Source organism: Poromitra crassiceps, assembly GCF_964638095.1.
Source record: "Poromitra crassiceps genome assembly, chromosome: 22".
Lineage (NCBI taxonomy): Eukaryota > Metazoa > Chordata > Actinopteri > Beryciformes > Melamphaidae > Poromitra > Poromitra crassiceps.
This window is the reverse complement of record NC_139647.1, coordinates 4,580,732-4,607,194: the sequence shown is the minus strand read 5'-3', so window position 1 is coordinate 4,607,194 and position 26,463 is coordinate 4,580,732. Positions and strand designations below refer to the sequence as shown.

The following is a 26,463-nucleotide window of genomic DNA, read 5'->3' as shown; positions in this document are numbered from 1 at the left end:
TCTATGTATGAAACATCTCTAACAGCCTGTCTCTGATGAGAAGGACCTTCTACCTATGAAACATCTCTAACAGCCTGTCTCTGATGAGAAGGACCTTCTACGTATGAAACATCTCCAACAGCCTGTCTCTGATGAGAAGGACCTTCTACGTAGGAAACATCTCTAACAGCCTGTCTCTGATGAGAAGGAACTTCTACGTAGGAAACATCTCTAACAGCCTGTCTCTGATGAGAAGGACCTTCTACGTATGAAACATCTCCAACAGCCTGTCTCTGATGAGAAGGACCTTCTACGTAGGAAACATCTCTAACAGCCTGTCTCTGATGAGAAGGACCTTCTACGTATGAAACATCTCTAACAGCCTGTCTCTGATGAGAAGAACCTTCTATGTATGAAACATCTCCAACAGCCTGTCTCTGATGAGAAGGACCTTCTACGTAGGAAACATCTCTAACAGCCTGTCTCTGATGAGAAGGACCTTCTATGTATGAAACATCTCCAACAGCCTGTCTCTGATGAGAAGGAACTTCTACGTAGGAAACATCTCTAACAGCCTGTCTCTGATGAGAAGGACCTTCTATGTATGAAACATCTCTAACAGCCTGTCTCTGATGAGAAGGACCTTCTACGTATGAAACATCTCTAACAGCCTGTCTCTGATGAGAAGGAACTTCTACGTAGGAAACATCTCTAACAGCCTGTCTCTGATGAGAAGGACCTTCTACGTATGAAACATCTCCAACAGCCTGTCTCTGATGAGAAGGACCTTCTACGTATGAAACATCTCTAACAGCCTGTCTCTGATGAGAAGGACCTTCTATGTATGAAACATCTCTAACAGCCTGTCTCTGATGAGAAGGACCTTCTACGTATGAAACATCTCTAACAGCCTGTCTCTGATGAGAAGGACCTTCTAACATCTCTAACAGCCTGTCTCTGATGAGAAGGACCTTCTAACATCTCCAACAGCCTGTCTCTGATGAGAAGGACCTTCTACGTATGAAACATCTCTAACAGCCTGTCTCTGATGAGAAGGACCTTCTATGTATGAAACATCTCTAACAGCCTGTCTCTGATGAGAAGGACCTTCTATGTATGAAACATCTCTAACAGCCTGTCTCTGATGAGAAGGACCTTCTAACATCTCTAACAGCCTGTCTCTGATGAGAAGGACCTTCTAACATCTCCAACAGCCTGTCTCTGATGAGAAGGACCTTCTACGTATGAAACATCTCTAACAGCCTGTCTCTGATGAGAAGGACCTTCTACGTATGAAACATCTCTAACAGCCTGTCTCTGATGAGAAGGACCTTCTACGTATGAAACATCTCTAACAGCCTGTCTCTGATGAGAAGGACCTTCTATGTATGAAACATCTCTAACAGCCTGTCTTTGATGAGAAGGACCTTCTACGTATGAAACATCTCCAACAGCCTGTCTCTGATGAGAAGGACCTTCTACGTATGAAACATCTCTAACAGCCTGTCTCTGATGAGAAGGACCTTCTAACATCTCCAACAGCCTGTCTCTGATGAGAAGGACCTTCTACGTATGAAACATCTCTAACAGCCTGTCTCTGATGAGAAGGACCTTCTATGTATGAAACATCTCTAACAGCCTGTCTCTGATGAGAAGGACCTTCTATGTATGAAACATCTCTAACAGCCTGTCTCTGATGAGAAGGACCTTCTAACATCTCTAACAGCCTGTCTCTGATGAGAAGGACCTTCTAACATCTCCAACAGCCTGTCTCTGATGAGAAGGACCTTCTACGTATGAAACATCTCTAACAGCCTGTCTCTGATGAGAAGGACCTTCTACGTATGAAACATCTCTAACAGCCTGTCTCTGATGAGAAGGACCTTCTACGTATGAAACATCTCTAACAGCCTGTCTCTGATGAGAAGGACCTTCTACGTATGAAACATCTCTAACAGCCTGTCTCTGATGAGAAGGACCTTCTATGTATGAAACATCTCTAACAGCCTGTCTTTGATGAGAAGGACCTTCTACGTATGAAACATCTCCAACAGCCTGTCTCTGATGAGAAGGACCTTCTACGTATGAAACATCTCTAACAGCCTGTCTCTGATGAGAAGGACCTTCTAACATCTCCAACAGCCTGTCTCTGATGAGAAGGACCTTCTACGTATGAAACATCTCTAACAGCCTGTCTCTGATGAGAAGGACCTTCTAACATCTCTAACAGCCTGTCTCTGATGAGAAGGACCTTCTACGTATGAAACATCTCCAACAGCCTGTCTCTGATGAGAAGGACCTTCTACGTATGAAACATCTCTAACAGCCTGTCTCTGATGAGAAGGACCTTCTAACATCTCTAACAGCCTGTCTCTGATGAGAAGGACCTTCTAACATCTCCAACAGCCTGTCTCTGATGAGAAGGACCTTCTACGTATGAAACATCTCTAACAGTCTGTCTCTGATGAGAAGGACCTTCTGCGTATGAAACATCTCCAACAGCCTGTCTCTGATGAGAAGGACCTTCTACGTATGAAACATCTCTAACAGCCTGTCTCTGATGAGAAGGACCTTTACACAAATGAATGCCCCTGCCTAATAAAGCATCAAAACATTGTTTACACCGTGCGCAACACTATTTCCTACAGATACTGAGGCAGCCATGACACCGCCACTATGACCTTTTGATCAGAAAACGGTATAGAGTTACTGTATAAGCAGCGTATATTTACATTTAAATGTGTCCATTTACAAAGTTCAGTTGTGCTTTCTTGGTTTTGATGTGGAAATGAGATGTAAGCCAGTCTCATGTCACGGCCTGACTTTAATCAACACCTGTTCATTGTGTTTACCCAAACAAACAAATGCCCAGGCAGGAAGTGGACATTTTATGGTAATTTATTCATAACTTATTTAACCTTTCTCTTTCTTTTATCGTCATGCATACATTATCCTCTCCTCTACTTGTTTTACGGTCTCTTCCTTTTCCTATTCATCACACGTTTCTATTTTCCTATTCATCATCACACACGTTTCTATTTTCCTATTCATCACACGTTTCTATTTTCCTATTCATCACACGTTTCTATTTTCCTATTCACCACACACGTTTCTATTTTCCTATTCATCATCACACACGTTTCTATTTTCCTATTCATCACACACATTTCTATTTTCCTATTCATCACACGTTTCTATTTTCCTATTCATCATCACACACGTTTCTATTTTCCTATTCATCACACACATTTCTATTTTCCTATTCATCACACACATTTCTATTTTCCTATTCATCATCACACACGTTTCTATTTTCCTATTCATCATCACACACGTTTCTATTTTCCTATTCATCACACGTTTCTATTTTCCTAGTCATCATGCACATCTCTCTTTTCACACCGTTCACTGCCGTTTCCTTGGCATCAACTTCCCCATCTCCATCTCTACCTGGAGAGAGATGCCACTCAGATCTTAGAGGCTATTCAAGAAGAACCTTTTAACATGTAACAGGAAGAGTGGTCTGTGTGAAGGAAACAGCACTGAACAGGGCTACAAAATAGGAAAGCCATCTAAAAGATGACAGCCTGTCTAAAAGCGTTGTGTTTTGTGTGTTAGCGTGGTGAGGAATTCTGATGAGTCTGGGACGTGAAAGTGATGTTGATGAGGGCTGATGTCACTGTGCTTAACTTGTAACTACCCAGGGGCTACACATGTTAGCGTGGGCTACATGTTAGCATGAGGGGCTACATGTTAGCGTGAGCTACATTTACAAATGTGTATAATGTCTATAAACTGGGTGCATGTTAAGCACAGCTAACACTGTGATGACTGCACTGGGGGAATTTCCGCTAAGGGACACCGTTCTAATAAAAAGAGTTGAATAAAATTAGATTTGGATTTCATCTTATAACAATGATTTGCTGTTTATTTGTTGCACTTCAGTCCACAATAATTCCATTCCATTGCTTTACAATAGGCCTACATACATATTACGATAATAATCATTTCATTGTTTTATTCTGACAAGCTATGTAGTTCTAACATTTTCTAACATGTTGGCGCAGCCAATCAGAGCTGAGAACCTGAACCATCCATTTCGTAAGTGACGGTCTTGCCAGTTACATTGACACAAACAAGTTCAAACAAATGTGGCGAGTGTCACGAAGGCATGAAGGCATGCCTCCTGCTCATTCCTGCAATTCCAATCGGGTTACAGACACAACTCTGATGTCATCGCTCCCTGTGTGAACAGCAAGTCTTTCAACATAGCCACATGTCATGGTGGAGGTCGAGGGCTGTTTGGACTCTGAAGTCATCACTGCAGCCTAACATGTACACAGATTCATCACTGCATTACTGCAGCGTAACACGTACACAGAGTCATCACTGCATCACTGCAGCCTAACACATACACAGAGTCATCACTGCAGCCTAACACGTACACAGAGTCATCACTGCAGCCTAACACGTACACAGAGTCATCACTGCAGCCTAACACGTACACAGAGTCATCACTGCAGCCTAACACGTACACAGTCATCACTGCAGCCTAACACGTACACAGAGTCATCACTGCAGCCTAACACGTACACAGAGTCATCACTGCAGCTTACCACGTACACAGGACACGTAAGTCTAGATGCTTGACCGAGAAAGGAGGCCGTTTCCGCCAATCCTAGACACCCATTATTATCCACTGTGTGTTAAAGTAGGGAGCAGAGACGTCTGGCAAATTCAATCAGACCTATAATCTCTTCCACTGACACCAAGCACGGAAAATCCACCACCAAATAAGATCTTATTTATGATCAGATCAGATATCATATCTACTCTCGGAGAAGATGAAAGTCAAATAAAAAGTGATTATTTCTGGAGAGACTCGAGCACAGTTTGGCTTTTATGGCCTTAATCAGGGTGATTCGGTAGCAACAGAGCATCTTAAATCATGCCTATCCATCAGCTACGCTCGTGTGAACTTTCACAAGATGCCAATCAGCACAGATGCTTCAGCCACAGGACATGCTTCACCACGAGGGCAGAGGCACCAGGTTTTGGAGGACAAAAAATATCCACTTCCCTTTTTCAAGTTGCTAGTAGTGCTAATAGTAGCTTCATCCAAAAGACTGTTATTGTGGTGAAAACCAAAAGCTAAGGCCAGACTGATTTTAGGTCCGATGCCAATATTACAGCAGGGAGTAAAAAAAAAAATCGATATCGATATACATCAGCCAATGTTCTTTATATACATATATATTCACGTACATAAATAAAAAATACAAATAGAACATATATATATATATATATATATATATATATATATATATATATATATATATATATATATATATATATATATATATATATATACACACACACACACACACACAGTATAAAACTTGAATTAAGAAAAAGGATCAAATATACATAAAATGCTGCCTATCTAACTTTAGAAAATCAAAATAAAACTACCGGCACATATTGGACAACATACATACGCTGTGATAGGCCAATATCGGACGATAATATTGGTCGACCGATATATGGGTTGGGCTCTACTGAAAACCCCTAACGAGATATCTACTGTATCACCATTTGAAGAAGCTGAAATCTGCTCTCTGATCTGCTCTGTGATTGCTGGCTTACAGGAAAAGCACAGATTCCTATCAAAAATATGAGTCATCGCACATCCTCTGTCATCATGTAGAATCATTTGTTTTTTTAAGTACTGGCAAGCAAGTAATGGCAATGCCAATTTTCTCCAAAATGGATAGATACATGTAGCGTTTTGAAAATAAACTATTCAAGTTTGGTCTCATTATGGGCAACGCTGCGAGCATGAGCATCACAACAAAGGAGGAATGTTCTGTGGTCCAAAATGTGAAACGTCAACATCAAAACAGCAGCCTGACCAGGTGCCTCCTGAGAGCAGTAATGGGCTGCCAGACTAGGAACTCCTCATATAGAGACCTAGAGGAAGAGAGACCTGGGAGCTAGGAAGTCCTCATGTAGAGACCTAGAGTAGGAGAGACCTGGGAGCTAGGAACTCCTCTTGTAGAGACCAGAGGAGGAGAGACCTGGGAGCTAGGAAGTCCTCTTGTAGAGACCAGAGGAGGAGAGACCTGGGAGCTAGGAAGTCCTCTTGTAGAGACCAGAGGAGGAGAGACCTGGGAGCTAGGAACTCCTCATGTAGAGACCTAGAGGAGGAGAGACCTGGGAGCTAGGAACTCTCATGTAGAGACCAGAGGAGGAGAGACCTGGGAGCTAGGAACTCTCATGTAGAGACCAGAGGAGGAGAGACCTGGGAGCTAGGAAGTCCTCATGTAGAGACCAGAGGAGGAGAGACCTGGGAGCTAGGAAGTCCTCATGTAGAGACTTAGAGGAGGAGAGACCTGGGGGCTAGGAACTATCATGTAGAGACCTAGAGGAGGAGAGACCTGGGAACTAGTCCTCATGTAGAGACCAGAGGAGGAGATACCTGGTGGCTAGGAACTATCGTGTAGAGACCTAGAGGAGGAGAGACCTGGGAACTAGTCCTCATGTAGAGACCAGAGGAGGAGATACCTGGTGGCTAGGAACTATCGTGTAGAGACCTAGAGGAGGAGAGACCTGGGAGCTAGGAAGTCCTCATGTAGAGACCAGAGGAGGAGAGACCTGGGAGCTAGGAAGTCCTCATGTAGAGACCAGAGGAGGAGCTTTAATATGTTCCAAAACAGTGTAGGAGGCATCACACAGCGCTCCCTGTGCTAACGAGAGAAGCGGCTGTAGCTAAGCCTCGTGACCTCTCCTAGCATCAACAGGCAGTCATCAGCCCACACAGCCCATGCTAACATGCTAACATGCTAACACAAAGCTTTCAGAGCGCTGTTGTATAGGCTAATACCACAGTGACCTTCCTTACATTTTACAAACGAGCCTTACTTCCCCCCCCAGAGACACCAGCCTTTTGTAATGACTTTGTTTTCTCAAGGCCATTTCTTCCTAAACAGCTTGATGGATGGAACCTATTGAATGGATGAATCAATATAGAACAAATATAGAGCAGACAAACAAGACATAATGGATTTGTTGTCGTGACGATATATGAAGCTATTTATACCCAGACCACACCCCTTTATCTTCCACAGTGACAAGCTCCATGATGGAGGCAATGAGAAAGTCTTTACCAAACAATCTCTCTCCCTCAGCTGGATCATTTGTTTTCTTGTCGGTAGATAAGTGTGTGTGTGTGTGTGACGTGTGTGTGTGTGTGTGTGTGTGTGTGTGTGTGTGTGTGTGTGTGTGTGTGTGTGTGTGTGTGTGTGTGTGCGTGCGTGCATGTGTGTGCGCGCACATGAGTGAGTGAGTGAGATAGAGACAGACAGACAGCAAAATTGAGGGGTATAGAAAATAGTCTGTCTGCTGCGTGTCACAAGATCAGGTATTGAGGAAGGGATGCTAGCGGTGACTGAGTACCTAAGCATATTTTCCAACCGTTTCTCCTCTGTTAAAGGGCCACTCTGCCAATCTGTATCATTACAAAATCGCTAGTATATTCACCTTATTCAGAAGAGACCGTCTGGCTTTAGAGACGAACAGGAAGGGTAAATACAATTGGAAGTTCCAATTGTATTTACACTTTCAAAATTCATATTCAAACTAGGTTTGACCAGGTGAGTCAGACTAATTTGAGCAGGTAAAACAGCCTGAACAGGAAGTGGTGATACAATGCGTCAGGTGGGCGGGGCTGCATAAGGTGAATACCGTATGCAAATGAACAATGTTTTACTCTTGACTACTTTCATTCGCAGAGCTTCCTGGACCAAACATCATTATGTAGGGGTGTCACAATATATCGTCCCACGAAATTCCGCGATAGTAAAACGTCACGATATGTATCGTTGAGATGAAATCTCATATCGCGGAAAAAAAAAAAAAAAAAAAAAAAAATCTTCCAAAAAATAGACTAAGAAACGTCTTTGTTTGTTGAAGTTCAATGTGTGGAAAGTAGTTCAGTTGAACAAGTCTCTGAAGAGACACATGAGAAGTTATACAGGAGAGAAACCATTCAATTGAGTTTCTGGCAAAACTGTTTACTTGACAGGAAAAACTGAACATGCATAAAAAATAGATTAAGAAAAGTCTTGTTGTTTGAGTTTGAAGAAAAACTGAAGATGCATAATGAGAATTTATACTGCTGAGAAACCTTTTAGTTCAAAGTAAATCTAAGTGACGGTGTAACTCATTCTATTTCAAGATAAGCCTTATCTCCAATCTCATGTTTTTTCTAGTTGTTATTGTAATAACAATTTCCCACAACAGCATGTTTTGTATTTGTGCATTTCAAATAAAATACTACTTTTCCAGTCATATATTGTCATTATTCAAGTTTAAAAAAATATTGTTAAAATCGTATCGTATCGTATCGTTATCGTGAACCCAGTATCGTGATACGTATCGTATCGTGAACTGAGTGTATCGTGACACCCCTATCATTATGACATCATTATGACATCATTTCGACCAGGAAGTTGTGCGAATGAACGAGGAGCTCTGGGAGCTCTGGATGGAGGTAAGTGAAACACTGTTCATTTACATACTACTGATTTAGTCATGATACAAAGCTGGTTGAACATGGACAAAGTACGCCCTTCAAAGAGAAACAACACTTCAGTTTGAGAAAGCAAAGAATCATAACTGTTATCATTACTTATCTGGAGTTCTTTTGACTGAATCAACTCATTTTGACGACTTTGACAATGTTTTGTGCTCTCTCACTCGAATGACCTCAATGGTGTAGCTGTGACAATATGGACGTTAGGGAATCTTTCCTTCTTAGACCAACTCGAATGTGAATCTCAATACATAGTTAGCTACAGTACAGGAGAGATGTCTTTAAGTAGGCCAACCTTTTGGTAGGAGTGCATTGGTTTTTGATTTGATCTGACAACATTGGATTCAGTCAGTGCCATGCAGACCAATGCAATGCAGAGTTTATAGTGTCCTTATTTTCACTCTGGCTCTGGACTCGTGGTCATTATCCAGCTATGAAACAGACATGTCATGATAATGTGATTAGCATGATCACGTCATTAGCAACAGAAAACACTGTATATAGACAAGTTGTATCTGTATATAACAACTCAAATGTCTTGATATATTCTGACTATTCTACTGTAACATATAATGCACCTTTGTGGAATATTTCTCGGGAGCTTAACGACATACTGCCACTTGAACGCTCAACTTGACCTACATTTCACATTTCTTCAGCAATGGGAACATTTTATTCACTGCTAAAAATATGACAACTGTTCATTCCACTCCGCTGAGAGCGCCAGCACAACTTCTGAATGTGAAAATCATCTTTTGTAGTCACACACATCACATTCTGCTCAACGGGGAAGGGGAAGTAGTTGCAGGGTGACGGTGTGTTACAAAAAAAACCTCCTCATTCTATTCCCAACTGGTCCAGCGAGTCAAACCAGTGACCTTTCCAATCACAAGCCGACTTCCTTTTAACTAGTGGACTACTGACAGACTGAACTGCCTTTTAACTAGTGGACTAACTGACAGACTGAACTGTCTTTTAACTAGTGGACTACTGACAGACTGAACTGTCTTTTAACTAGTGGACTACTGACAGACTGTCCTGTCTTTTAACTAGTGGACTACTGACAGACTGAACTGTCTTTTAACTAGTGGACTACTGACAGACTGAACTGTCTTTTACCTAGTGGACTACTGACAGACTGCACTGTCTTTTAACTAGTGGACTACTGACAGACTGTCCTGTCTTTTAACTAGTGGACTACTGACAGACTGAACTGTCTTTTAACTAGTGGACTACTGACAGACTGAACTGCCTTTTAACTAGTGGACTACTGACAGACTGAACTGTCTTTTAACTAGTGGACTACTGACAGACTGTCCTGTCTTTTAACTAGTGGACTACTGACAGACTGTCCTGTCTTTTAACTAGTGGACTACTGACAGACTGTCCTGTCTTTTAACTAGTGGACTACTGACAGACTGAACTGTCTTTTAACTAGTGGACTAACTGACAGACTGAACTGTCTTTTAACTAGTGGACTACTAACAGACTGTCCTGTCTTTTAACTAGTGGACTACTGACAGACTGAACTGCCTTTTAACTAGTGGACTACTGACAGACTGAACTGTCTTAACTAGTGGACTACTGACAGACTGAACTGCCTTTTAACTAGTGGACTACTGACAGACTGAACTGCCTTTTAACTAGTGGACTACTGACAGACTGAACTGTCTTTTAACTAGTGGACTACTGACAGACTGAACTGCCTTTTAACTAGTGGACTACTGACAGACTGAACTGTCTTTTAACTAGTGGACTACTGACAGACTGTCCTGTCTTTTAACTAGTGGACTACTGACAGACTGTCCTGTCTTTTAACTAGGGGACTACTGACAGACTGTCCTGTCTTTTAACTAGTGGACTACTGACAGACTGAACTGTCTTTTAACTAGTGGACTACTGACAGACTGTCCTGTCTTTTAACTAGTGGACTACTGACAGACTGTCCTGTCTTTTAACTAGTGGACTACTGACAGACTGTCTAGTGGCCGACTGACAGACTGAACTGTCCTGGGAAATGTGAAAACAAAGTGAAAATGTGTTGTTCAGTTGTATTAGCCTTAAGAAGCCTGGGGAGGAGAAAACAGCAGCTGGCAGGCAGACTGGTGATTATTAACAACAGCTGTCAGAATGAGGAAGCGTGCTCATTGTGTACACCTGATCACATCATTAAACACACAGTGTCAGAGGAACGGTGGCCCAGGAAGGACATTCAATGACAACTTTGGGCGTCCAATGAGTCTGGAATCACACAGTAACTGCTGCTAACTACAATCAAACCTGCTGTTCACAACTGGGATTCAAACCAAGCCTCCAGTGAGCACAAACCCTGTTTTTTTTTTAGACCATTTGGCCAGCCCGGTAACCTCTGTGTGTAGGTGTGTGTGTGTGTGTGTGTGTGTGTGTGTGTGTGTGTGTGTGTGTGTGTGTGTGTGTGTGTGTGTGTGTGTGCATGCGTGCAGTAACAAAGCAAGTACAACAATAAAAAATATGATCTCAGATCTTTCAGACACACCCTACATTACAAAGTCCATGTCAGAGCATGTCACAGCACATGATTCTCCTCTTCAGAATCCAGTAACGGCTCCATAGATCCTATGAGACACACCAGCAGAGCTGATGGCAGTGTGAACGCAACGTTACAGTCGAGGCTTTCTCAAGTGCTGCACATTGACTAATCTTCACTGGCCTCACGATTCGATTACGATTCATCTGTCAACGATTCGATTCCACGATGCATACAGCTCAAAGAATTGCAGCTACAAGTATCAAATCCTCAATTTTCTATATTATTACTGCACATGGCTACTTTTTCATCAATTAATACAAGCAGTGAGATAAATATCAAGTCCCTTTTTTTTTACTTAGAAAGTGCTTTAAAAATCTGAATGTCAACAGAAATTTTAACATAAACGATTCAACGATTCATTTACACTTCCGCATCGCGATGCATCGATTAAACGATTCATTTTGACACCCCTAACATTGACGGCGGTCACATACTGGCATATGCATATGTTTACACTGTATGTCTGAAGCTACATGACTGATGACAGACGCAGCACAGATTAATTAACTTTGCTCTACTCAAAGAGAGCCACTTTTCCAATTTAATTCTCCAATTAGGAAATGCATATGCACACAAACACACATGCAGCACACGCACACTCACTTCTAAACCTATATCTGCAAGCTGTCATCCAATCAAACACTGAGTTCACTTAAATAATCAATTCAATGAATTGATCAGTCAACCAATCAATACGTGTTTTTTCTACAAGGGATCAGCAGTCAGTGTAGTCTTAACTAGGCTATATATACAGTCAGGGAGTAGCTCGCTGTCCCAAGGAACAATATTCATTTAACCTTTATACTCATCATAATCCTCAAAATTATTATAGTTATATTTGTCACTGGGGTGCAATAACTTCCAGAGCGAGCGGCTCAAACGTGCCGGCGCAGCGGTCTCGTGGCGAAGTGGATGACCCTGACATCTTATTAGCACAAGTAAGGAGGTTTATATCCCCTAAGAGGCTCAGGAGAGCACACAGTGTGACCTTCTCCTGCCACACTCAACACAGGCAGGAGGCTGGCCTGAGGGAGGGAGGGAGGGAGGGAGGGAGGAGAGAGGGAGAGAGAGAGAGGGAGGAGAGAGGGAGGAGAGAGGGAGAGAGAGAGAGGGAGAGAGAGGAGGAGAGAGGGAGAGAGAGGGAGAGGAGGAGAGGGAGAGAGAGGAGGAGAGAGGGAGAGGAGGAGAGAGGAGGGGGAGAGAGAGGAGGAGATAGGGAGAGAGAGGAGGAGAGGGAGAGGAGGAGGAGAGAGGGAGAGAGGAGGAGAGGACAGGAGAGAGAGAGAGGAGAGAGGGAGAGGAGGAGAGAGGAGGAGAGGGGAGAGAGAGAGGAGAGAGGGAGAGGAGGAGAGAGGAGGGGGGGAGAGAGAGAGAGGAGGAGAGAGGGAGAGAGAGGGAGAGGAGGAGAGGGAGAGGAGGAGAGAGGGAGAGAGAGGAGGAGAGGGGAGGAGAGAGGGAGATGAGGGGAGAGGGAGGGGAGGGGAGGGGAGGGGAGGGGAGGGGAGGGGAGGGGAGGGGAGGGGAGGGGAGAGGGAGATGAGGTTATCTATCTCTCCTCTCTGTCGGTGCCTCTCTTCACAGTTCAGCCCACCACACAGTCACACAGCTGCAGCCCTCCTCTCTCTACCTTCTCTCCTTGTCAGTACATGTTCTGAAGAGAGACCATACATCTGTCACTCAGCTATGCCATACTCTACATACTGTGCATGCTTACCTTTGAAATATTGCTGGACCTGCTGGCAGAATGACCCAGAGGCTTCTCATTCTGTAAGAGAGAGAAACAAAGAGACAACTTCAGTCACTTCATCATCACAAACAGCCACGACCAGACAGAGCTCTCCCATCAACACATGAGCCACGACCAGACAGCATGAGCTCTCCCATCAACACATGAGCCACGACCAGACAGTATGAGCTCTCCCATCAACACATGAGCCACGACCAGACAGTATGAGCTCTCCCATCAACACATGAGCCACGACCAGACAGTATGAGCTCTCCCATCAACACATGAGCCACGACCAGACAGTATGAGCTCTGCCATCAACACATGAGCCACGACCAGACAGCATGAGCTCTCCCATCAACACATGAGCCACGACCAGACAGTATGAGCTCTCCCATCAACACATGAGCCACGACCAGACAGTATGAGCTCTCCCATCAACACATGAGCCACGACCAGACAGTATGAGCTCTCCCATCAACACATGAGCCACGACCAGACAGTATGAGCTCTCCCATCAACACATGAGCCACGACCAGACAGCATGAGCTCTCCCATCAACACATGAGCCACGACCAGACAGCATGAGCTCTCCCATCAACACATGAGCCACGACCAGACAGCATGAGCTCTCCCATCAACACATGAGCCACGACCAGACAGTATGAGCTCTCCCATCAACACATGAGCCACGACCAGACAGTATGAGCTCTCCCATCAACACATGAGCCACGACCAGACAGTATGAGCTCTCCCATCAACACATGAGCCACGACCAGACAGTATGAGCTCTCCCATCAACACATGAGCCACGACCAGACAGTATGAGCTCTCCCATCAACACATGAGCCACGACCAGACAGTATGAGTTCTCCCATCAACACATGAGCCACGACCAGACAGTATGAGCTCTCCCATCAACACATGAGCCACGACCAGACAGTATGAGCTCTCCCATCAACACATGAGCCACGACCAGACAGTATGAGCTCTCCCATCAACACATGAGCCACGACCAGACAGTATGAGCTCTCCCATCAACACATGAGCCACGACCAGACAGCATGAGCTCTCCCATCAACACATGAGCCACAACGAGACAGTATGAGCTCTCCCATCAACACATGAGCCACGACCAGACAGCATGAGCTCTCCCATCAACACATGCATATTGCAAACTGAGAACTGGCATATGGTGTATACTGTTCATTTGAAGAGAATAGTGAATGGCCAGCTGTTTGGCAACACACCAATATACGCCCACACTCACTCACTCACTCACTCATCACTCACTCACTCACTATACATATTTGACGCTTGCAGGCAGAGCAGCCATTTGCAGACACGACACACAGAGGTCATGCGCTGTGAAACAGAATATGAGCAGTGCTGAATCTGCAAAAATGATCAAATGTGTTTGATATGAAAGGACATATCAAAGACATCTGATCGTAGGTTATGACAGCAGGAACAGCTGCTCTCGCTCTAATCAGCTCACCACAGGCCCCTCGAGGCGGAGATGTTTGAAATCTCTCAAATCAAAATGCCATCCAAAACTATTTATTTTGTATCATTGACCCAGGTAGCAAAACCAACCAGCCAAGTTTTGCACATATTTATGTTCAGGTTGGTAGCTTTTCACTGAGTGTGTTTGGCCTTCATCAGGGAACTGTGAGAAACAGCCGCTGGGCTGTTGCACTGCTCTCCTTTTTGGTTCTAAAGCCTCGCGTGGTTCCTTAACGAGTAAATCAATCATCGTTACATAATGCAGAGTTCACACAGAGTCTGACGAGGCCGTGCGGCTTCAGAGAGGAACGGGCCCGCGCAGCGCGCTCACAGGAGGGGGGAGGCTGCTCTGTGGGAACAGCGTTAAACACGCACGCACGCACACACACACACACACACACACACACACACACACACACACACACACACACACACACACAGATCTTTGGTGTGAAGAGACAGGAGAACTTTCTGCTGGCTGTTAAGAAGCCTTATATTGGCAGCAGGTAATTGGTGCCTGCGCCATGCTTGTCCTAACATGGAGCAAATTAACCTTGTCGCCAAAACTCGTGTACCAAGAGGATTGCACCCACGCGCACCCACGCGCGCGCGCACGCACACACACACACACACACACACACACACACACACACACACACACACACACACACACACACACACACACACACCAGAAGATAGTCATATGTATTGCGGTCACATGCACTCCCACACTCATTCATCCACTGACAACATGACATCTTCAATACACTAACCCAGATCTCTCTTTGCAATGAAATATCACACACACACACACACACACACACACACACACACACACACACACACACACACGCCCTTTGTACTTAGTGGCATGCCAACATCACATCATTGTCATCTCAGTGGGAGCAGACATGGTATGGTATGGATTTATGGTCACTGGGCAGATAAATGCACGACTATGAAGAAACACACACACACACACACACACACACACACACACACACACACACACACACACACACACACCTAATTCTCGACAGTCGATTTGGCTTGGAGGAAAAAACACCCCCCCCCCATTATCTGATGAGGCAAAGAGCTGACATCTTATCAGAGGAACACACAGGAAACAGAAAAATGTCTGCTGTATGTGTGTGCTGTATATGTCAGCATTTCCTCTCACTTTGATCAACTCAAATGTCAGCTGCAGGCTTGTGGTGGCCATTATCCCCATAGCCATTACCCCCCGGGTCGCCTCCCCCCCCACATCTTCCCTCCAGGAGATGCAACAGTCACTTCCTGACCACTGCGGTGCACATGATGACCTGAAGGCAGAGTCTGACAGACACATGATGAAGGAAGGAGCACAGAAGAAGCTTAAGAACCTAAATACTCTGCACGCTTTCATCAGTAGTTTTCTTTCTCTAATGGCCGAGCAAGGTTTTCAAACAAAGTCATAGAAAATATAGAAATATCTGTGCACACATGCAACAACACACACACACACACACACACACACACACACACACACACACACACACACACACACACACACACACACACACACACACACACACACACACACACACACACACACACACACACACACACACACACACTGTAACGTCCCCAATCGTACTTCCTCTATGCTTCTTACCAGTGGGCTAGCTGGTAGCTTCGGTTGTGAAGCCGACGCAGAACTTAAACCTGCATTCTTTCGAATGGCCTGCAGGAGGCGACTCCACTGGCTGCAAAAGGAAGTCGGGTTACATGGAAGTGAATGGGACAATCTCACTTGGTCTATGGCCTCGGTAAACACTTTCCTTTATCAGTTTATGGTCTGAATCGCTAGTTTCAAGTCTTCTTCAATACAGCATGGTGGTCAGTTTGTAAATGATGGTCCCATTTCACGTAAAATAGACAATAAAAAAAGAACATGTTTTGGGGTGTGATTGACAGGTCGTCTGTCCAGTGACTGCGCAGCACGCAGATCACGGACCAATAGCAGACGGCGCGCTCTCTTCTCAAAGACCATATATTTATACTTTCTAAGCTTCTTAGCTCGCTGCTAATAGTAAAGCAAGGTCTCTATTCAAGTCAACTAACTATTCACCATACGTTCTAGAGCTGATTTACAAGTGGAGCTTTCCTCCTGTATCTCCATTTTCATTATCTCTCATGGCAAAATGCTACATACATGCAGCGCTAAGCGGATGTGGTGTGTCAAGAGAGGCCATTTACACCTGGCGTTAACATGCGGTTTCTGCCACCAGATTGCAATCTGTGGATGTGGTGTGTGTCATACATGTACTGTAGCGCTAAGCGTGTGTGGTGTTTGTCGAGTGTCGAGGAAATCAACTGTCAGCAGATTGTTGGACGGGATAAGAATTCAGCATGAAGAGAGATGCAGAGACACGGCAAAAGACAAATCGACGAGCCTCAGAGACAAATATGGACCCAAAAAAAAAGCTGCTATTCAGAGACGGGAGGTTTGGGAAAATAGCGAGGCCGCAGATGGGCCGATGAGTCCAACAGGACGGGGTAATTAAACAGATGTAGTGTCCTCTAGAGAGAGAGTGGCGTCGGCGGAGGACCAAAATGCATGACTCATTAGCCAATGAACAGCCAGGAAGGGGTCTCGCGCTACTTTTGAATGCTAAAATAAAGTTGATAATGTACAATTTGATTCTAAAAAAAAAAAAAAAAAACTTTCAGAGTACAACACAAACTGTCCATTTTGCTGCAACTCGACAGTGCTGCTTAATCCAGAACCTTACTTCCTGGAACTCTTGAGAGTAAAAAACTGGTCCATTGGAGTGAATGGAGATGTCGTGACTCTTCTATATACACGGCTCTGGACAGATGGATACAGTCTCCACTCTTTTCTTACCCTCTTTCTCTTCTCTCTCTCCCACAGGGTGTCTCTGTCCCTCTCTCTCTCTCCCACAGTGTGTCTCTCTCCCTCTCTCTCCCACAGTGTGTCTCTCTCTCTCTCTCTCTCTCTCTCTCACAGTGTCTCTCTCCCTCTCTCTCCCACAGTGTGTGTCTCTCTCCCTCTCTCTCCCACAGTGTGTGTGTGTGTCTCTCTCCCTCTCTCTCCCACAGTGTGTGTCTCTCTCCCTCTCTCTCCCACAGTGTGTGTGTGTGTCTCTCTCCCTCTCTCTCCCACAGTGTGTGTCTCTCTCCCTCTCTCTCCCACAGTGTGTGTGTGTGTCTCTCTCCCTCTCTCTCCCACAGTGTGTGTGTCTCTCTCCCTCTCTCTCCCACAGTGTGTGTGTGTCTCTCTCCCTCTCTCTCCCACAGTGTGTGTGTCTCTCTCCCTCTCTCTCCCACAGTGTGTGTCTCTCTCCCACAGTGTGTGTGTCTCTCTCCCTCTCTCTCCCACAGTGTGTGTGTCTCTCTCCCTCTCCCACAGTGTGTGTGTGTCTCTCTCCCTCTCTCTCCCACAGTGTGTGTGTCTCTCTCCCTCTCCCACAGTGTGTGTGTGTCTCTCTCCCTCTCTCCCACAGTGTGTGTGTGTCTCTCTCCCTCTCTCTCCCACAGTGTGTGTGTCTCTCTCCCTCTCTCTCCCACAGTGTGTGTTACCTATAGGCTATGGGAGTCACCTTGAGCCGCTGCCTGGCTGGGAGACTATAAAAGGCCTTCTTATCTCCGGGGCTCATGCATAATTGTGATGGGGAGGTTCTGAGGTTTCACAGTCACAGTGTCTGTCTGTCTCCACCTGTCCTGTGGGCCCGTGAACAGACCCTGCCTCTGATAACAAGGCTCCACACTGGACCCCGAAGACTGACGCCTGTGAAGAGACAGGCTTAGAAGCCGCTATGTGACAGGTGTCAGGTGTTAGAGGGTACACTATCCCCATGCTTTTTGCTTTTGTCCTTTACTTTCCGGATTCTGGGCCAAGATATTTGACTGGTACTCTGAAGGCCTACAAAGTAGCCCTTCAGCCAGAGGCAGAACTCGCCATCTTCGGCTGCTCAGAATCCTCGCTGTTCCTCCCTACGGCTGTGCAGCAGTCCCTGACACAGGGGACGACTGTCGCCAAGAGACTTATTCTGAAGGAGTGGAAGTCCCCCTCTTCACCTTCCTTCCAGCTGTGGCTGACGGACATGATTTCAGTTCTACATATGGAGAGACTCCGGTTTCTGAGGATCAATTCACTTAAGAAATTCTCTGAGGTCTGGGATCCGTTTCTGGCCTATTTTGGACGAGGTTAGAGGTGACCGATGACTCGCCTGGCTGACTCTTTATGGACCCCTTGCGCGGGATCCCACGCACATTTCCTGCAAGCACATTGACACTTTACGTGGCTGCTATCACTATGCACGCTGAAAAGTTGATATATGTATGTTTTTGTTTTTGTCTTTGTTTTGAGCCTGTTGTTCTGTTCTGTTTTGTGCTGAAAATTGTAAAATAAAATATATAAAAAAAAGAAGAAGAGAGAGAGTGAGAGAGAGACAGAGAGAGAGAGACAGAGAGAGCGAGACAGAGTGGAGAGAAGGAGTCATGTATGGCCTGGTCGCTCGCTGTGTCTTTCAGGGCTCAGCCCGCACCGAGGACAAGCGGTCACCTCTCTTTTTACATTCAAATAAAGCCTTTGTGAATTTAACCACGATGATGTCTGTGTCCGTTCCACAGAACGTGTCTATCCTCAACAGCACTATTGCTATTGTATATCGTGATGTTCAGAAAACATGTCAAAAGTCATCAAAGTGGTCCTCATTTGTGCTGAACACAAACTTCGCTGTTTCATAAACTTTTGTTAAGCACAGACGTTATCTCATGCATTTAACCAAAATCCTCTTTTAGACTAGCTGAGTTGACCTACAAAAATACGTCATTCCTGCGGTATCCTATTACTATACTACTATTACTATACTACTATTACTATACTACTACTACTACTACTACTACTACTAGCACTATTGTAGTACTATCTCTGATGACGCTGTGCAGCGTGGACTGTAAGCCGTGGGAGAGATGTACAGGACTGTATCTCTAAACGCACACGACAGATCACTGGCCCCATCTTAAAGCGGGCAGATGGTAACGATTGTGACCGACTCAAACCACAATATGAGCACATTTTCCAAGCGTCACCGATCTTGTCGCAGAATATATAACATTTTGGTTCGGCTGTTTTGCTTCGTTTTGTGTTCACTATAAGTGAATCTACTTGTATATTCTCAGATTTTCATTCTTGTTTTTTTCTTTTTTCAAATATATATTAATTAAAGTACTCATTATTTACATTTACCGGTAAACGTAATGAAAGCAAACAATCCCCGAAGAGTTAATTTCTTGCACTACAGTAGATTTACCAACAGGACAAAATAACTCCAGTAAACATTTATTCTTTATATGTCAAATAATTAACACGGCCATTCATAGTCAACTAACAGCAGTTGATGATTACAATAACTGCAGGCCTGATGGAGAAAGACGACTAAACAATGAACAGAGGGAGCCACTAAATTGGAAAAAGACATGAAATCAGCCAGAAGTAAATAGCTCTCTTATTTTCTTGACAAATTCCATATGACTGAGTTCACCTCTTGTGCTTCCTCCTGCTTTCTGCATCACTTCACAGCAGCTTCCTGCCTGAGGCAGTGTGGAGCACAGCGCACAGACAGGTGTGTGTTCAGGTGTTCAGGTGTTCAGGTGTTCAGGTGTATGTTGGAGGTCAGCGGCTTTACAAAACACACAGCTACAGTCAGAGACTGTTGAAGCACTATATCTGTGCACGCCTGCGAGCAACAGTTACAATCCCAACAGAGAACTGACATGAGTCACAAATGGGATTTCGCCCCAGAGGTTAGGGTCTCAAGTGAGAGAATTGCTTGTCAAGCTAGCGAACCTTTCACCTGTACATTTTTCTTTGTTATATCATGGAGTCCTGCGCCAAACTTAGCTGTCATGCCTTTTGCTGAGTAAAGTTTGCTTGTTAAATCTTACCCACTGGTCTCTCATGATTTAATTCACCTTTTTGCTAACTAGGGCACTGCTTGATGATGTCACGGATACAGATGTAGTATAGATTTTTGAATCCTAACTGGCTCACAGCATAATGCTGTTGTGTTTCTGACTTGGGATTGCGGTTGTTTTGATTGATCAAAACCTTCAAAATCCTTACTACTGTACTGTTACTGTACAATCAACCTAATACGAAGCGCCCTAGTCGGCGAAAAGCTGAAATGTTGCTCATCTTTCTAGCAAATCTAGTTCAATTTCAGACTTGAAAGCAGTGTGCTGTCCTGTCTGAGGTGAAATGCAAATGAACTAGAGTCATATGATAAAAATATTTCATGTCCTCTTTCAAGACACAGCAGATTGACACAATTAGCCAAAACCTCAGCCTCTCTGACTCATAGACTAGAGAAGCACAGACTCTACTTTCACAATGCACAACTGTTTAATATAAGTATGAAAAAAAACAATGCTTTGTGACGGATATGATTGGCAGGATGTATGAAAGCAACATCATTCCCCGTCCCAGCTGAGCAGAGGACAGTCCTTTAAAATGGACGCCGGCCTCCAATGGAAACTACAATCATTTTTCAGTGCATAGCAATGGCACCATAAATGCAAAATAGAGCAATACTGGGCTATAAGAACATATTTAAGGTGTAGTAGGGCTGGGCGATATGGAGCAAAAATCATATCTCTGTATTTTTAGCCTGAACGGTGATACACAATAATATATATCTCTGTATTTTCTATGAAGTGGGCTCAATGGTCAGTTGTAAGTCAAAGCGAGATGTCACAAGCACGTTTATTAAAACAAAATAAAAATAAAATAAAATAAAAATACAGGGTTTCCTTCCCTGAGTATTGATGCTTTCACAAAAAATATTGACACAATGAGATTTTAGGTCAATAATAATCAGTAATGTGGATATAATGACTAAGTGGGTAAAGTCCAATCATACAACAGCTAGTCTGGTAAGATCAGAAAATGACATCACTTTACTGTAATGCAGCCTTTCAAACCAGGAAGAGACAACATTTATGTCAAATCACCATATTACAATATCCAAAATCTTAGATGATATCTAGTCTCTGTCTCGTATCATGATATTCATATATTGCCCGGCCCTACTAAAGGAGATTGGTTCACCTAATTACTATGTACCCAAAAGGCACTGGGGCGGCTTTAGCTCAGGAGGTAGAGCGGGTCGGCCAATGACGCAAGGGTTGGCGGTTCGATCCCCGCTCCCTCCCAGCTGCTGTCGTTGTGTCCTTGGGCAAGACACTTAACCCCAAATTGCTCCCGATGGTGTGTAGGCACCCTGCGTGGCAGCCTGCCGCCATCGGTGTATGAATGGGTGAATGTAGACTACCTACTGATTGTAAAGCGCTTTGGATAAAAGCGCTATATAAATGCAGACCATTTACCATTACACTGGTGTTATGCTGGAAGAGTCACTTTAGGTGGCAACCTTTTTCTATGGAAAAGGTGCAAAGTACACAGTGTTTATCATCTCCTGTTAATAATTAGCTGACATCATAAGGAGACGGGGAAGAAGGACTGGAGAGGAGAAGCATGGTGGAGTTAGGGGGAAGAAGGACTGGAGAGGAGAGGCATGGTGGAGTTAGAGGGAAGAAGTGAGAGGAGAGGAGAGGCATGGTGGAGTTAGAGGGAAGAAGTGAGAGGAGAGGAGAGGCATGGTGGAGTTAGAGGGAAGAAGTGAGAGGAGAGGAGAGGCATGGTGGAGTTAGAGGGAAGAAGGACTGGAGAGGAGAGGCATGGTGGAGTTAGAGGGAAGAAGGACTGGAGAGGGGAGGAGAGGCATGGTGGAGTTAGAGGGAAGAAGTGAGAGGAGAGGAGAGGCATGGTGGAGTTAGAGGGAAGAAGTGAGAGGAGAGGAGAGGCATGGTGGAGTTAGAGGGAAGAAGTGAGAGGAGAGGAGAGGCATGGTGGAGTTAGAGGGAAGAAGTGAGAGGAGAGGAGAGGCATGGTGGAGTTAGAGGGAAGAAGGACTGGAGAGGAGAGGCATGGTGGAGTTAGAGGGAAGAAGGACTGGAGAGGGGAGGAGAGGCATGGTGGAGTTAGAGGGAAGAAGTGAGAGGAGAGGAGAGGCATGGTGGAGTTAGAGGGAAGAAGTGAGAGGAGAGGAGAGGCATGGTGGAGTTAGAGGGAAGAAGGACTGGAGAGGAGAGGCATGGTGGAGTTAGGGGGAAGAAGGACTGGAGAGGGGAGGAGAGGCATGGTGGAGTTAGAGGGAAGAAGTGAGAGGAGAGGAGAGGCATGGTGGAGTTAGAGGGAAGAAGGACTGGAGAGGGGAGGAGAGGCATGGTGGAGTTAGAGGGAAGAAGTGAGAGGAGAGGAGAGGCATGGTGGAGTTAGAGGGAAGAAGTGAGAGGAGAGGAGAGGCATGGTGGAGTTAGAGGGAAGAAGGACTGGAGAGGAGAGGCATGGTGGAGTTAGGGGGAAGAAGTGAGAGGAGAGGAGAGGCATGGTGGAGTTAGAGGGAAGAAGTGAGAGGGGAGGAGAGGCATGGTGGAGTTAGAGGGAAGAAGTGAGAGGAGAGGAGAGGCATGGTGGAGTTAGAGGGAAGAAGTGAGAGGAGAGGAGAGGCATGGTGGAGTTAGAGGGAAGAAGGACTGGAGAGGAGAGGCATGGTGGAGTTAGGGGGAAGAAGTGAGAGGAGAGGAGAGGCATGGTGGAGAAAGGGGAGGAGAGACTTAAACAGAGATAAATGGATGATAGCTATCAGACAGCGGCTAACGAGGTGAGCGGGGACGCAATTAGATCAATCACATTCATGGAGACAGAAGGATGTGTGTGTGTGTGTGTGTGTGTGTGTGTGTGTGTGTGTGTGTGTGTGTGTGTGTGTGTGTGTGTGTGTGTGTGTGGAGGTAGTTACAGAGAAGGATGTGTGTGTGTGTGTGTGTGGGGGGGGGGGGGGGTGTGGGGAGGTAGTTACAGAGAAGGATGTGTGTGTGTGTGTGTGTGTGTGTGTGTGTGGGGGGGGGGTGTGTGTGTGGGGAGGTAGTTACAGAGAAGGATGTGTGTGTGTGTGTGTGTGTGTGTGTGGGGGGGGGGTGTGTGTGTGGGGAGGTAGTTACAGAGAAGGATGTGTGTGTGTGTGGGGGTGTGTGGGGGTGTGTGTGTGGGGGGGGGGGGTAGTTAGTGGAATCAGCTCTTCACGGCTCTCTCTTCCTCTCTCTCCTCTGTAAATCCACTGTGTTGCCTATGTGGTTCGGCACGGTTGACGTTCACATTCGCAAGTCTTCCGTCCCCTCGGGGCTCGGGCACGCCAAAGCGTTCCGTCCCCGCCCGGGCACGCCAAAGCGTTCCGTCCCCGCCCGGGCACGCCAAAGCGTTCCCCAGACCACCTTTTCAAAGTGGACCCTGTCACGGTTGGCTGTCCCACGCCCGGGCACGGAACGCAATGTTCACACTCGTGAAACGATCTGCACCTGCATGGGCTCAATTTGGGGACACGTGTGCTCAGTTCCGCCCCCCCCGGGGGTCCCCGGTGAGAAAGCACCCTGAGTTGAGCACACTGAGCGACACACACAGAGAAGAGAGAGTCCAGGAGATATAATATAGAGACGTCAGAGCGAGAAGAATGAGATGCTTGAGCGCACATCGTATCGACCGGCTCCTCCCTCCTCTCAGGTCACCCCCCCCCCCCTTCCCAGCAGGGTCGTATATCAAACGTCCCCTAGGAAGAATTCCATGGGAGAGGAAGCTGGCGTGTCGGTGGTTTCCTGCGTCTGTCACCCTGGTGGAGGAAACGCAGACTGACTGGGCGCTGAGCGCGGGCAGCTGGGCAGGAGAGCAGAACCAGATGAGACATCCCAACTATGTGCAGTACTCTGGACTCACCACATAACAGACGGGCTAACCAGACTTAGCCCAACAGCGTCTGGGAGAGAGGAGGCGCTGCTAACCAGACTTAGCCCAACAGCGTCTGGGAGAGAGGAGGCGCTATAGCTGTGCACAGACGTCTTAGCACACTCTTAGCTCTAAGGCGCAGGGTGGCGAAATATTTATTTTCTTTAATAACCGGGAGTTGACTGGCTGGTTTCCCATGGGAGCAGTTGAATATCTCCTGTCTGCATTTGTCTTATGTGACGGTGCTGCGATCGATGCTTATTGTTTCCTTCATATTATACCAGACAGGCTGGACAGGATGAGGAGCGGGTCAGCAAAACCTCAGTCCCACGGTGTCAGCCTGCAGCATCTGTCTGTGTGTGTGTTTATGTGTGTGTGTGTGTGTGTTTACGTGTGTGTGTGTGTGTGTGTGTGTGTGTGTGTGTGTGTGTGTGTGTGTCTCATAAAACCACATCAAACTGTGGTAGGCTGTAAAGTGAGGACTGCAGGAGAGGCAGGAAACATTAGGGATATAACACGGTGTTGTGTCTCTGTGCGGGAAACACCCACAGAGTGTGTGAGTGTGTGTGTGTGTGTGTGTGTGTGTGTGTGTGTGTGTGCGCGTGTGTGTGTGAGTGAGTGAGTGAGTCTATCAGTCTGTATTCTCAGCAGGATGTGAGCTTGCGGTCCTCCCCCCCCTCCTCCCCCCCCCCCTCCCTCCTCTTCCACCCCCTCCCTCCTCTTCCTCCCCCTGCCCTCCCTCCTCTTCCTCGCTCCTCCACTCTATCTGTCTCTCATCTCTCTTCATCTCTGAGGCCTAATTGCATCAGCATGTCCAAACAGGATATGATGGGCGAGGAGAGGAGAGGAGGAGAGAGAGAGAGAGGGAGGCAGTGACCGTCAGATTTTTTCCGCATTGCTGCCATGCGGAGAAGTCCTGGGTGACCCTCCTCTCCTCTCCTCTCCTCCCCCGCCTGGACGTCTCTAGACTCGCTTAACGAGAGTTTAATATTAAGAGCAGGAACAAGAGGGGAAATAGTGCGAAGAACAGCGAGAAGATCCGACAACACCAGAGGCTGCTGGCCCTGAGGGACGGGAGATGAGAGAGACAGAGAAATGGAGAAATAAAGGAAACCGTGTGGGGGTTGCTCATACAGAGAGAGAGAGAGAGAGAGAGAGAGAGTTGGAGATGGAGAGAGAGAGAGAGAGTTTGTGAAGGAGAGAGAGAAAGAGAGAGAGTTTGAGATGGAGAGAGAGAAAGAGAGTTTGTGATGGAGAGATGACGAGAGATTTGGTGAGATGATGCGTGTGAAACCATATCTCTGCTCATTAGCTGCACCTCGGCTTGTCTTCTTCCACATGATGACGTCAGCTGTTATTTATGTGAACGTTAAAAGTCAAGACGCAAATAATTAGCTGGGCGCAGTGCTTCTTCCTAATGAACTGTGCTGTGAGCCTTCAGGTCCCCTGGTGACATAACCCTTCACTCAGACGCACGCACACACACACACACACACACACACACGCACACACACACACACACACGCACAAATACAAATACACACACACACGCACAAATACACACACACACACACACACACACACGCACAAATACAAATACACACACATAGGCACAAATACACACACACACGCACAAATACACATACACACACACACACACACACGCACAAATACAAATACACACACACAGGCACAAATACACACAGAGGCACAAATACACACACACACACACACACACACACACACACACGCACAAATACAAATACACACACATAGGCACAAATACACACACACACGCACAAATACACATACACACACACACACGCACACACACACACACACGCACAAATACAAATACACACACACAGGCACAAATACACACAGAGGCACAAATACACACACACACACACACACACACACACACACACACACACACACACACACCAAACCAATTATAAGCATATATACTGCACAGACGCCACGAGCCACCTTCACAATGGCGATAGTTAAGAAGGAAATGCTGCCTGAGTCTGTTAATAGAGGTCGGTTCTAAACCGCCCACTCTGTTCAGCACGTACAGTACTGTAGTGGAGTCGAGCAGGTTCTGTCACAGCCTCCAGAAAAGGCTCAAATAAACCGCCCGCGGGCCACTGAGTTCTCCTTTATAGCTATAGCTAGCAGCACTCAGCAGCCTGCGGGCCACTGAGCACTCCTTTATAGCTATAGCTAGCAGCACTCAGCAGCCTGCG

The 26,463-nt window shown here is 45.9% G+C and overlaps 2 protein-coding genes across 3 annotated transcripts in view; one reads left to right on the top strand and one right to left on the bottom strand.

Annotated features, from left to right (window-relative positions):
* Positions 1 to 26,463, top strand: part of LOC310796326 (transmembrane protein 150A) — a 243,518-nt gene that overhangs the window by 135,173 nt on the left and 81,882 nt on the right. The window lies entirely within an intron of this gene.
* The window catches only part of marchf8 (membrane-associated ring finger (C3HC4) 8), a 121,969-nt gene that overhangs the window by 22,924 nt on the left and 72,582 nt on the right, over positions 1 to 26,463 (bottom strand). For both annotated transcript variants that reach the window (XM_083658191.1, XM_083658192.1), the window contains one exon: positions 12,856 to 12,906. In XM_083658191.1, coding sequence (XP_083514317.1) covers positions 12,856 to 12,906 — 51 coding nt within the window. The remainder of the gene's footprint in view (positions 1 to 12,855; positions 12,907 to 26,463) is intronic.